General features: G+C 52.3%; 1 protein-coding gene across 1 annotated transcript in view; it reads left to right on the top strand.

The window, feature by feature from the left end:
* The first annotated feature begins 2,841 nt into the window (after nt 1-2,841).
* Nucleotides 2,842-12,213, top strand: part of rnf31 (ring finger protein 31) — a 13,334-nt gene continuing 3,962 nt past the window's right edge. Inside the window, 19 exon segments of the mRNA XM_083689607.1 lie at nt 2,842-3,080; nt 3,309-3,507; nt 3,802-3,948; nt 4,275-4,430; nt 4,787-4,843; nt 5,014-5,209; nt 5,538-5,548; nt 6,048-6,123; nt 6,390-6,549; nt 7,360-7,505; nt 7,698-7,870; nt 8,591-8,824; nt 9,208-9,561; nt 9,854-10,039; nt 10,470-10,484; nt 10,486-10,677; nt 11,114-11,287; nt 11,488-11,586; nt 11,835-11,928. Of these exon segments, the coding sequence (XP_083545733.1) occupies nt 3,052-3,080; nt 3,309-3,507; nt 3,802-3,948; nt 4,275-4,430; nt 4,787-4,843; nt 5,014-5,209; nt 5,538-5,548; nt 6,048-6,123; nt 6,390-6,549; nt 7,360-7,505; nt 7,698-7,870; nt 8,591-8,824; nt 9,208-9,561; nt 9,854-10,039; nt 10,470-10,484; nt 10,486-10,677; nt 11,114-11,287; nt 11,488-11,586; nt 11,835-11,928 (2,698 nt within the window). The 5' untranslated portion in view covers nt 2,842-3,051.

Raw genomic sequence — 12,213 nt, forward strand, 5'->3', positions numbered from 1 at the left:
TTGTCAGCTTTGCCAGAGGCCTCACAGTAGTCCTTCCCCCAGGGGGGATACCCCTGCTCCTGCCCCTCCTGACACAGGCCCTCATGGTCCTCACAGCACGCTCCCCTCTTGGGCTTCATGAGAGGAAACTGGCGACCACAGACCTGGAATAGAGAACAGGCAAGAACTCATTTGGTTTAGTTTCTTCTGGATTTGAACACTAAAAAAGGCACAATGCTCACAAAAATAACATTTGGGGACTGGCAGTGATGTTACGCTTGCTAGCAGAGAGTTGAAGTGGTTGGTAATGAATGTTAAATATGTTAAAGGACATGACTAAATATTTAGCTGTGTGTGTACACACCTGTAGCTGTCTGTTGGGGTGCTGTGACTTCTTCACAGGCACCTGAACCATCTGACAGGCACTCACCAGCTCCCCTCCCTCATAACCCTCTTCCTCCGGCACATCCTCATCCGTCTCCAAATATCCCCCGCACGACCCTGTCGGCGCCCTTCCTGGTCGCTCGTCCTCCCCCAGGCTCAACCCACAGGTGCTGCACGTGGCACAGGCTTCCGGACACGCCCCGAACCTCTCGGAGACCGGAGACTTCGCCGGAACGTTCGCCTTGTCGGAGAGATCGGGAGCGTCGCGGGCCACCTCGGTCATCTTGCCCCCGCTCACGTAGTGCCCGGTGACGAGGTCCAGGTCTTCGACGTCTGTCGAGAAGAGCTCGTCTCTGGAGGAGAGCTCGTCGATGGAGGGGCTGAGGACGCTCTGGCGTTCCTGGGACACGGCGGGCGGGTAGTAGTTGTAGTAGAAGGAGGTGCCGAAGGTGGACAGGTAGCTCTGGGCCTGGGGCAGGAGAGAGGTGGAGGAGGCGCCAGGCTGCAGGGACCAGAGGGGATCGTCCTTCTGGAACATGCCTGTGGTGATGCTGTCACAGGGGAGACGCAGGATACGGTAGGGAAGTTCCTCTTCCTCCTCATCCAAGGCTGGTTTCTCAAATGCAGCCTTCAGCTCAGCGGAGGCAGGCTGGGGTGGAACGTCAACAATGTCAGAGTTCTGTTCCGGAATCTGACAGTCATGTGAACGGTGTTCGGATATAACACCGTTTAGGTCAAGGTTCAGAGTCTCAGCCCCACAGTCACGCTGGTCCTCCAGGGGAGGGGAGGGTTGCCTGCCCTGGCCCTCCACCCTGGCAGGGGCCTCAGTGTTGAGGCTGGTCAGACCTGGTCTCTCAAGGTGGGGCGGAGACCCAGTCTCCTCCTCTACTTCCCTCAGGCTCTCATCATGGAGAGAGGAGCTGTCGATGGGCAGAACGGCGACCCCCGTGATGGCGGAGCCCAGGGACCAGCCCTCCTGCAGGGTCTGATCCTCCAGGCGACTCCGGCTGTTCTCCACATCGTACACGGCCGCAGTGGAGTCACTACTGAACACACTGGGGAGAAGGGAGTCCCTCTGCATCCTCCGGCTGGCCTGGGGTGGCCTCTGTGGTAGAGGCTCCAACTCCAGACCTCTAGTTTGTCTACTGGGGGCCACCGTAGCCGCATCAGAGGACATGCCCACATCAGCGGGGAGGGACTTCTTCTTGCCTGCGTTCGGCTCGGTGGCTTCACGCGACTTCTCATCGGTTCTCAGACAGCCCAGGTCTTCAATCAACTTGTGGAGCGAGTCACTGGGCTCCGTCTGAGCCTCGGAACACGCCGTCTCCCGCCGCACGCGGTCCTGATGGTAGTAGTGGTGGCGGAAGTGGAGGTCGTAGGACTCGGCAGAGGACATGTGGGGGTTGAAGACCCTCCGGTAGTCGGCGGGCTGCATGGGGGCCTGGGGGACCACGTACCCTGGGCCTGCTGGGTACTGCTGCATAGCTGGGTACTGCATCGGCATGTAGGGGTATGGGGCCATGTACGGACGCATGTAGGCCATCATTGGAACTACAAAGAGTAGCAAAAACATCAGTTTTATCAACAGTATAAAGTATGAAATAATTGTAATCTTTTAATCACATTTGTCCTTATTAACTTGATATAACAGGAAAAGAGGAGTAACTTTACCTTGGGGAAGACCGTACTGGCCATAGGGGTTCATGTTATATTGATACATATTATAATATGGTTGAGATGGTGGTTGTACATAGAAAAACGGTCTTGTGTGGTTTACGATGTGTGGTTGCCCCATTCCCATTGAGTGTAAAGGATTGTTCACGTCTGAAACACAGAAGAGTGCATAAATGTATTAATTTGACACAGCTGTAAGAAATAAAGTGCATATTTGAACTCATCAATCCAAGTCTGATTATAATCACCTTCCATTGTTTTGGACAGGGGAAGATGGACGACTGCACAGGATATTATACACCGCAATACTGAAAAGAGAAAGAAAAACAGTTTACTTTTAAATTACATGTCATTTAATACCATACACTGGACCCTACTGGAACCTATGAGAGTCAGTCTTGTATAGACTTGTGCTACCAAGACTATCTGCGTCCACAAATAACACGAAAAATAGATGGACAGTAATCTAACAAAATTAATTAAGGAAACTACTGTACAAACCTTAAATGTGACAGTGATGGTCAAAACAAGTGCACGCAACGAGAGCAACACAAAACTCTCCCCTCCCTCAAACTTTCAGCCTGATATATTACCTTCGAGGGCGTCTCTATCAATTAGTGTGTAATTATCCGGATGGCTTTCAGGTGCTGCGCTGAGCGTTTAACTAAATGCATGCATGTTTTTCCTTTTGCCACCAGGTGGCGTCCGAGCTTTAGAAATGTCTTTCAGTTTTGCGACATGTTCTCAACCCAAGACAGAATACGGCATTTTTCTCATGCCGTTGTTTACATTCGCCAGCTGACAGCTCTTGGCACTGCGGCAATACTTTTTTGGCCCTGTCGCTAACAATGGAAGTGAGATGATAAGCAACTGTATTATTTGTATTTAACCGTATTTAAATCGACATCTGACTACGTGTGTCTGGATAAATACACGTTGGCTATGGAGGAATTGACAGCTCCCCTCGAATCAATGGCTGTCACTGCAGACAACTGAGCCACGTTCAGTAAGCCGATGCTCTCTTTGAAGAACGAAAACACAGGGTAAGAAAACGGTGTCTGGTTGAACTATCTAGATGTTCTTCAACGGTAATGTTGTCTCTTGCATTCTGGTTGAGTGTGCCCTCCTGACACAGCCCAGAAGAAAAGCCCTGACTCAGGACGAAACGAATGTATTCCTCTCGTTCTGATTCAGGTAGAAGTCCCACACTAATCTAGTTCCCCACAGAACCAGATTAGACCTGTTTGAATCATTGTCTCTCCTTCTCCTAGGATGGCTTCACAGGCGGCCCAGTTGGAGGAGGTGCGGGGTCGTGCGGAGGCCTGTCTGTATTCCACCGGGTCCGTTCTGGACGTTCGGGCAGGTGTGTCTGCTATGGCCAACATCCCCTTACCGCCCTCCGCCAAGTACCGCTACATAGCCGCGGACACCATGGTGATAGAGAACAGTATCAGCAACAATAGGAAGGAGGTAGGGGTGGACACACACACACACACACACATGCTCACAAACACTGACACACACACACACACACACACACACTCACACAGTGTCACACACACACATACTCACACACAGTGTCTCACACACACACAGAAAGAGAAACTGTTCTCATACAATCATATTTTGAATACAACACTCATATCTCTCTCTCTCTCTCTCTCTCTCTCTCTCTCTATGTATTACGCTGCTAATCTTATTCATTGTTCATCCATCACTCCTCTCTTCCACCCTTCACCTCTCACCCCTCACCTCCCCTGCCAGACCATCGGCTCCCTGCAGAGGCTGTCCACAGCGTTGAACATCCTCGAGAAGTACGGCTGTAACCTCACCAGCTCTAACAGACCCAAGTACTGGCGCACTGTCAAGCACAACAACCCTGTGTTCAGAGCAACAGTAGACGCCATGCAGGTGAGAGGACGGCCCAGGTCCAGGTAGGGTTATGATATAGGCTACAGTGACTCTACCAGGGGAGGCTGGTGGAGGTAGAAGTCAGAGCCACCAGCCTCCCCTGGACTCTACTACCGCTGTATGGTGTGATAGTTCCAGCTTTGGCATTAGTTACAGTTCTGCACTAACTGGTTGATTATATATATATATATATATATATATATATATATATATATATATATATATATATATATATAAAATTATTATTATTATTATTATTATTATCATCAAAACCCTCTCATCATAAAGAGAGGTTGACATCTCTTCTCGGCTGTGTTCCATCCTAGGGAGGGAGGGCGGTGCTCTGTCTCTATGGTTACTCCAATCAGCAGCCGGACGGCCTGAGCTTCCCCGAAGAGGTCACGGAGCCTGATGTTGGGAAGGTCGCAGCGGTGACCTTAGAGGTCATGAGTCTACGCATGGAGCTGGACATGCTCATCAAGGTGTCTGGACCAATGACGATGACAGAATGAGAGAATGTATTTTTTCTGCTTTAAATTGGTGGCGTAATGCAAAGGCACAAAGGGAAACTGTAAGCTTGCCTTTGTAGCAGAGGTGATATTGAGTCATTAGGAGTTTAGGCCTAGCCGTGCCTGAGACATATAAACTCAAGTGTCGCCCCAAGATATTGAGGATGTCATCATGGCTTAATGGTAGATGCTTGTGTCTTCCATGTGAGAGACCCGGGTTCGATCCCTGCCCGTCACATCCTTTCACAAAGGCAGCTCATAAAGTCGGTTATTTCACTGACATGTTGGTGTTTTTGTTGTTGTTTTTGTTTTTGTTGGTGTTTCCATAGGAGACTCACCCCCACCCTGAGTTCTTTGAGAGAATTATCCCTTCACTCAACCCACAGGTATTTTGCACACACACACACACACACACACACACACACACACACACACACACACTGCCTCCTCCCCTCCGCCCTCTATCAGTGTAGTTTGGCGTTTGATACCACCCTCTTCCTTGAGGTGCCACCCAGCCTCTGGTCTCTGTGTCCTGACCCCTGACCCCTGACCCCAGGGTGAGGTTGGCCTGAGCGCCGATGCGGTGGTCATCCCCTCCGGCTCCAGCCAGAGAGAGAGGGAGACTCAGCCCCGCTCCGGCTCCGGCTCCCTGTCCCAGTCTCCCAAGTCCATCCACACCTTCTGTTCAGGACGCACCGCCACGGCCAACGCCTCCACCTCCACCACCAACACCATCTCTACCAAGCACACAGGTGAGCACGGGAGAACCCGCCAGTGAGTCCACCGTGAGTGTGGGGACAACTGGTTTCAAAATCCGGTGGTCTGTGCGCCTAATGACTAGACTGTGTTACTTAGCCCGCTGAGCTAAAGCCTAGGCATTAGTTCAGGGAGCTAGCACAGGTCCTCATGTCTGAGGCGAAGTTCCTCTCATGTGCGTACTGCATTCCCTCACAGCTGGCTGGACCGGTTCATCTGTACCAGTTGTACCGGTTCATCTGTACCAGTTGTACCGGTTCATCTGTACCAGTTGTACCGGTTCACCTGTGTGTGTCTTCTCCCTCTGTACCGTCCTCTGTGTAGGTAAACTCTCTGTCTGTCCACCTTCACTGAGTGTTACTATACCTCTCCTCTGTCTGTCTGTCTGTCTTTGTCTGTCTTGTCCTCATGTCTGTCTGTCTGTCTGTCTTTGTCTGTCTTGTCCTCGTGTCTGTCTGTCTGTCTTGTCCTCATGTCTGTCTGTCTGTCTGCCTTGTCCTCATATCTGTCTGTCTGCCTGCCTGTCTGTCTGTCTGTCTTGTCCTCATGTCTGTCTGTCTGTCTGTCTGTCTGTGTCTTGTCCTCCTGTCTGTCTGTCTTGTCCTCATGTCTGTCTGTCTGTCTGTCTTGTCCTCATGTCTGTCTTTCTGTCTTGTCCTCATGTCTGTCTGTCTGTCTTGTCCTCATGTCTGTCTGTCTGTCTGTCTGTCTTGTCCTCATGTCTGTCTGTCTGTCTGTCTGTCTGTCTGTCACTCCCCTGGAGGTGGGTGTGGTCTGTGTGGCGCTCACGCCCCTCTGTTGTGCCCGCCCTGCGGTTCCATTCGCTTCTGTGAGTCATGTGACGTGGTCTTCCATCGCCACCCTAGCAGAGCCAATCACAAACGAGAACCCACCCCTGCTGACAGACTAGGTGAGCCTCAGTCACCTCTGGGGATTGGGTTCAGGGGTGCTCTGGGGATTGGGTTCAGGGGTGCTCTGGGGGAAATTGTTACGGTTAATAAAATGATGCTCAATGTCACCTCAGCCCTATTGGCCGAGTGAAAAGCAATACGGTGGAAATTACCCAGAAGGCAACTTTGTAACGTTTGTGTCTCATACCATCCTTGTGACATCACATGACGTCGACCGCGTCAAACGTTACATTTCACCTCACGCCGTTTCTCTCCCACCTCTCAGACAACTGCACTATCTGTGGTATATTTTCTTACTCCGCCCACTGTCCCTCCTGTGTCCAATGGCTGTGCGGGGAATGTGACCGTCTGTACCACTCCTTCCCAGAACGGGCCAATCACCACAGGACCGCAGTGACGTCATCGAGGACGAGGAAGGCCCACGGGTGAGAGACACCTTATTTTTATTTTTTTTGTCAATAGTGTTTGTTAATAGTTTTATTTTTTTTACGAAATTTGCGGGTTTTAAACATTTATGTTGGTCATTTTTCACGCTGTCCAATGTTTACCCACTTTTCGGTCTGCCACTGCGACCCTGAATCATATATACTGCCGTCCCTGGCCCTTCATGTTAAACTGTGTGAGAGATTTCATTTCACGTCAGCACTTTAATGAGATTGGAAAAAGTGTTTCTCTGTAAAAGACCGACTGTGGCATTTCAATTAGCCTCCAGGGATCGATAAAGTTAAATTGAAATAGGTTATAGTACAGACAGGGTTTTAATCAAAGGTGAATATTAAATAGATCTCTCTCTCTCTCTCTTTCTCCCTCTCTCTCTCTCTCTCTCACAAACATACACTCTCTCCCTCCCTTTCTCCCACTCACACACACACCACACACTCTTTCTCTCTCCCCCTCTCTCTTTCTCTCTCTCTCTCTCACACAAACATACACACTCTCTCCCTCTCTCTCACTCACACACACACCACACACACACTCTCCCCCCCCTCCCCCTCTCTCTCTCTGTCTTTCAAACATACATACACACTCTCTTTCTCTCTCTCTCTCTCTCTCTCTCTCTCTCTCTCTCACACCACACACACACACACACACACACCACACACACACACTCTCCCCCCCCCCCCCCTCTCTCTGTCTTTCAAACATACATACACACTCTCTCTCTCTCTCTTACACCACACACACACACACACACACACACACACACTCTCTCTCTCCCCGCCCCTCCTCAACAGTAGTTCCGTCCCCTCATGGCAGTGTGTCCACTGCACCACAGTCAACTCCCTCCAGGAGGTGCTGTGTGAGACGTGTGAGCGACCCCGGCTGGCCTCCGCTGGTCCAGCGACGCCAGACGAACCCTCCCAGCCCCCCACCATCACTGGTCAGCACACACACACACACACACACACACACACACACAACCATCACTGGTCAGCACACACACACACTACCATCACTGGTCAGTACACACACACACACACACACACACAACCGTCACTGGTCAGTACACACACACACCAGCCTCCACTGCTGTCTGCTGAGTGTGTGTTGTCCTCTCCTCTCTCCTGGGCAGAGTGGCAGTGTAAGAGTTGTACAGTGGTGAACGCAGGCAGCAGCATCCTGTGTGAGGTGTGTGAGCGCCCCCGCCTGGCCACCAGGCCTCCTGCAACCCCCACGCGCCCCCCTCCCACTCCCTCCAGACCTGCAGCCCCCGTTATGGGCATGCCAGGGGACCCCGACAGCCAGGTGAAACCACACACACACACACACACACCTACCTAGGAGCGAGGTCTCACACTCAGATTAAGATTAATCTTGGATTAGATACGCTTGGATTAAACGCTTCCAATTAAACGCTTTCTATTTTCTATAGAGTAGGACTAGGCTTAGTCTGGATAACTGGTACAGTACTTATCTAGCTATGGTGTGTAATGGTTGGAAGACTGAGTTCATGTTCTGGCAGATGAAAACGAGCGGCCGAGAGGCGTCCGAAGCCCTGATTTCTTAACGATCATGTCACGGTTGAAGTCACCTGTTATGATATTCCCTTGGCTGCAATACGGTAGATTTGTGTGTCCCGTTTCCCTGACAACGTTGGTAGTTTGGGGAACTCTTCTTCCTCAGCGCCGGGCAGAAACCACCGCAGTCTTATCACTAAATAAACACTTAAACCGCTGCTTTCTTGTCACAGTTTTTTCGGAAATTGTTGAGTAACCGTCGCATTAAAAGCAACGACGCCCCAGAGGCCGTGATTTATCGGCCATGTTGTCACCGGGTCGGGGTTCTGCCGGCGCTCTGCCGGGCGCCGTGCGTAGGAGCTCCCCCTAACCGTGACGATATTGACGGTAAATCACGGCCTCTCTGGTGTTATTGCATAATTAACAATCTGCTAACCTCCCTCCCCCGACCTCCCTCCCCCCGACCTCCCTCCCCCGACCTCCCCCCCCCACCCGCCCCCCCCTCTAGTGGGTGTGTCAGTTCTGCACCTACGTCAACTACACCCCGGCCTCCATGTGCGAGATGTGTGACCTGGCCCGCCCCGAGCCCGCCCCCATGCCCACCAGGCCCCGCCCACCGCCGCAGGTCAAACACGTCCCGGTGCTGTCCATCAAACCCAAAGGCCCGCCCGCCGAGGACCCTGATTTGAGGAGGCAGAAGCTGATGAGGGAGGAGGGGCTGAAGCTCATCCAGCTGATCAGAGTGAGTGAAGGAGGGTTTCTTTTTGTGTCTTTGAAGTAAAATGTGTAATCACATAAGCCCCTCATGTAAATACAGGATTACAAACTGTCTCAGAGTGGAATCTTGGCGTACAAAGATGTGTGAAAACAATCTAGAATCCTCACGTTTCTTGTTCATAATGAATAATGCCAGAGAGGCCGTCATCACCATCATCATCATCATCATCATCATCATCATATTGTAGTCAGTATTATCTTGTATATCTGACTGATGTTCTCTCTCTCTCCCTTTCCCTCCCTCTCTCCCTCTCTCTCTCTCTCTCTCTCTCTCTCTCTCTCTCTCTCTCTCTCCCTCTCCCTCTCCCTCTCTCTCTCTCTCTCTCCCTCTCCCTCTCTCTCTCTAAGGACGGAGAGCAGAAAGGAGTGAGCCCAGAGGAGGTCTACACAGGCATGCGTGTCGCCGGGGGGGACAACCACATCCTGCCCTGTGATTGGCTCAAATCGGAGCTTCCTCACGTGCTGGACCAGATCTGTGCTCTGGCGGCGTCCTCGGGGACGGACGCCACGACGAATCAGAACGGGCTGTACGGCGGCGGAGCAGAGGACGCTGGGACAGAGGAGGAGGAGGAGGAGGAGGAGGGGGAGGGGTCTCGAGGGGGCGTCCAGCTGTCCAGGGCGGAGGCCAAGCAGGCGTGGCTGACAGCAGGGGGCGATACTGAGAGAGCAGCCCGGCAGGCCCTCAGAGACAGACACACTAAGGTGGGACATGGTGTGAAGTACTGCGAGGGGAAACTCTGTTTACACACTTCATTGTGGTCAGTAGCGCTTAACTACCTTTTACTAAATGTACCGCATTTTAACTGTCAACGGATTTCTGTCAACGGAGGTCACTCTATTGAAGATGCCTCCTCGTCTGAACAGCTTAGCCTGGGTCAGGGAGACCCTCCCCACGGTAGGAGACTACCTCTGACCTCTGACCTCTGACGCTTAAAGAGATGTCTGACCTGTCATGCCTCTCCCCCCCCTCCTCCTCCTCCTACTCCCTCCCCAGGTGAAGGAGCTGGTGTCCCTGGGCTTCGGCGAGGAGCAGCGCTGTCAGGAGGTGCTGAGGCAGAGCGGGGGGGAGGTGAGGGGGGCTCTGTCTCTCCTGCAGCGCCCTCTGCTGGAGCCCTTCCACCAGCGCATGTGGAGTGACCAGCCTGACCCCCCCATCGACCCCGACCACCCCGACAAACAGGTAGGGGACCTGGGGTTCCTCAGAGCTTCATGTGGGGGCTGTCCTGGGACTAGGTAGTCTGGTGGGGTGGGGGGGGGGCTATTCTGGGACTAGACAGTCTGTGGTGGGGTTATTTTGGGACCAGACAGTCTGTGGTGGGGGGGGGGGTTATTTGGGAACAAGTAGGCTGTGGTGGGGGGGGGGGGGGGGGGGGGGGGGGTTATTTTGGGACCAGATAGATGTGGTGGAGGCCATCTAGGCACAGGGATTTCTACCTCCACCAGCCTCCACTGCTTTGTATCCATACCACGTATGTACGTCAATCATTTGACAAAGGCCTGATGTCACCAGTTATACCTCTTCTTTTTCATCATCCCCCTATTACATCAATTGAACTCCACTGGCCTGCTAATTCTCTCCCTCCCTCCCTCCCTCCCTCCCTCCCTGTCAGCGTCTGTGCCGGAGGCTTGCTTGCAGTGTACGATCTGCCCAGTTGGGGGCGCTGTGAGCTGGCCCTGTCCCTGCTGCAGGACCGCTCCGCCCCCTACTCCCTGGACGACGTGGTGCAGGCCGTCCGCGAGTCACATGACCGGGACTTCATCCGCCGCGTGCTGGCCAAAGAGTGCCCCATCTGCCTGTCTGTCTTTCCCCACAGCAAGGTACTCGTCAAGAGTGTGTGAGTGTGTGAGTGTGTGAGTGTGAGTGTGAGTGTGAGTGAGTGTGAGTGTGAGTGTGAGTGTGAGTGTGTGTGTGTGTGTGTGTGTGTGAATGAGTGTGTGTGTGACTGTGAGTATGTGAGTGAGTGAGTGAGTGATGAGTGTGTGAGTGTGCGTGTGTTTGAGTGTGAGTATGTGAGTGAGTGAGTGAGTGAGTGAGTGTGTGTGTGTGTGTGTGTCTGTGAGTGAGTGAGTGTGAGTGTGTGTGTTTGACTGTGTGAGTATGTGTGTGAGTGAGTGTGTCAGTGCATGTGTGTGTGCGCCCATGTACGTGTGTGTGTGTGTGTGTGAGATAGAGAGAGAGACAGCGACAGAGCTTTTCTGTGCAGTTTTGGCAGTGTGTAACCCCTGACTCTGCCCCCCCCCCCCCCCCCTTCAGATGCAGTCCCTGACGTCGTGCCAGTGTTCCGTGTGCTGTGAATGCTTCCAGCAGCACTTCACCATCGCCGTGAGAGACAAGCACATCAGAGACATGGTGTGTCCTGTCTGCTGGGAGCCCGACATCAACGACCCCGAACACCTCAACAGCTACTTCTCTACCTTAGACATACAGGTAGGGAGGGAGGGGGAGGGAGGGAGAGGGAGAGAGGGAGGTAGAGACGGACACATGGGATGGAGAGAGAGACAAGAGGGTGAAAGAGACCAACTGACAGGGAGAGAAGGAGGGATATTGTAAAAAAGGATGATATCACCAGTCAAACGTGTGTGTGTGTGTGTGTGTGTGTGTGTGTGTGTGTGTGCGTGCGCGCGCAGCTGAGGGAGTGTCTGGAGCCGGAGGTGTATGAACTTTTCCACAAGAAGCTGACAGAACAAGCTCTCATCAAGGACCCCAAGTTCCTGTGGTGCAGTCACGTGAGTATTAACCCCATCATATCTTTGATTGATTTTATTTTTTGCTGTATACAATAAACCAAAATGAAAATATATGAAAAATATACTTTAGTACAAGACATCGTTTCCGAATTACCAATTTTATGAAGTATGTTTGGAAGTTCTGCCTCCTGCATTTAAGGTTTATAACCTTCCCCTCTTATTCCCCGCTTCCCCTCCTCCTCCTCCTCCTCCTCCTCCTCTCCCTCCTCCTCCTCCTCCTCTCCCAGTGCTCGTACGGGTTCATCTATGATGGAGACCAGCTCAAGGTCACGTGTTTCCAGTGCAGAAACAGCTTCTGTGCTCAGTGCAAGAAACCTGTAAGTAGCAATACATTCACTCTGTATGAGAGATAGGGGAGGGGGAGGAGAGGAGGAGGAGGGAGAGAGAGAGAGAGAGAGAGAGACAGGAGGAGAGAGAGAGGAGAGAGAGAGAGACAGGAGAGAGAGACAGGAGAGGAGAGGAGAGAGAGAGGAGAGAGAGAGAGAGAGACAGGAGAGAGAGAGAGACAGGAGAGAGAGAGGAGAGAGAGAGAGAGCATTAGGTCTATATCACAATGGGACTAAAGCTGCAACTCAATACTTTCTCCTCCCCCCCCCCCTGCATCCT

The sequence above is a fragment of the Argentina silus genome (assembly GCF_951799395.1).
Source record: "Argentina silus genome assembly, chromosome: 18".
Lineage (NCBI taxonomy): Eukaryota > Metazoa > Chordata > Actinopteri > Argentiniformes > Argentinidae > Argentina > Argentina silus.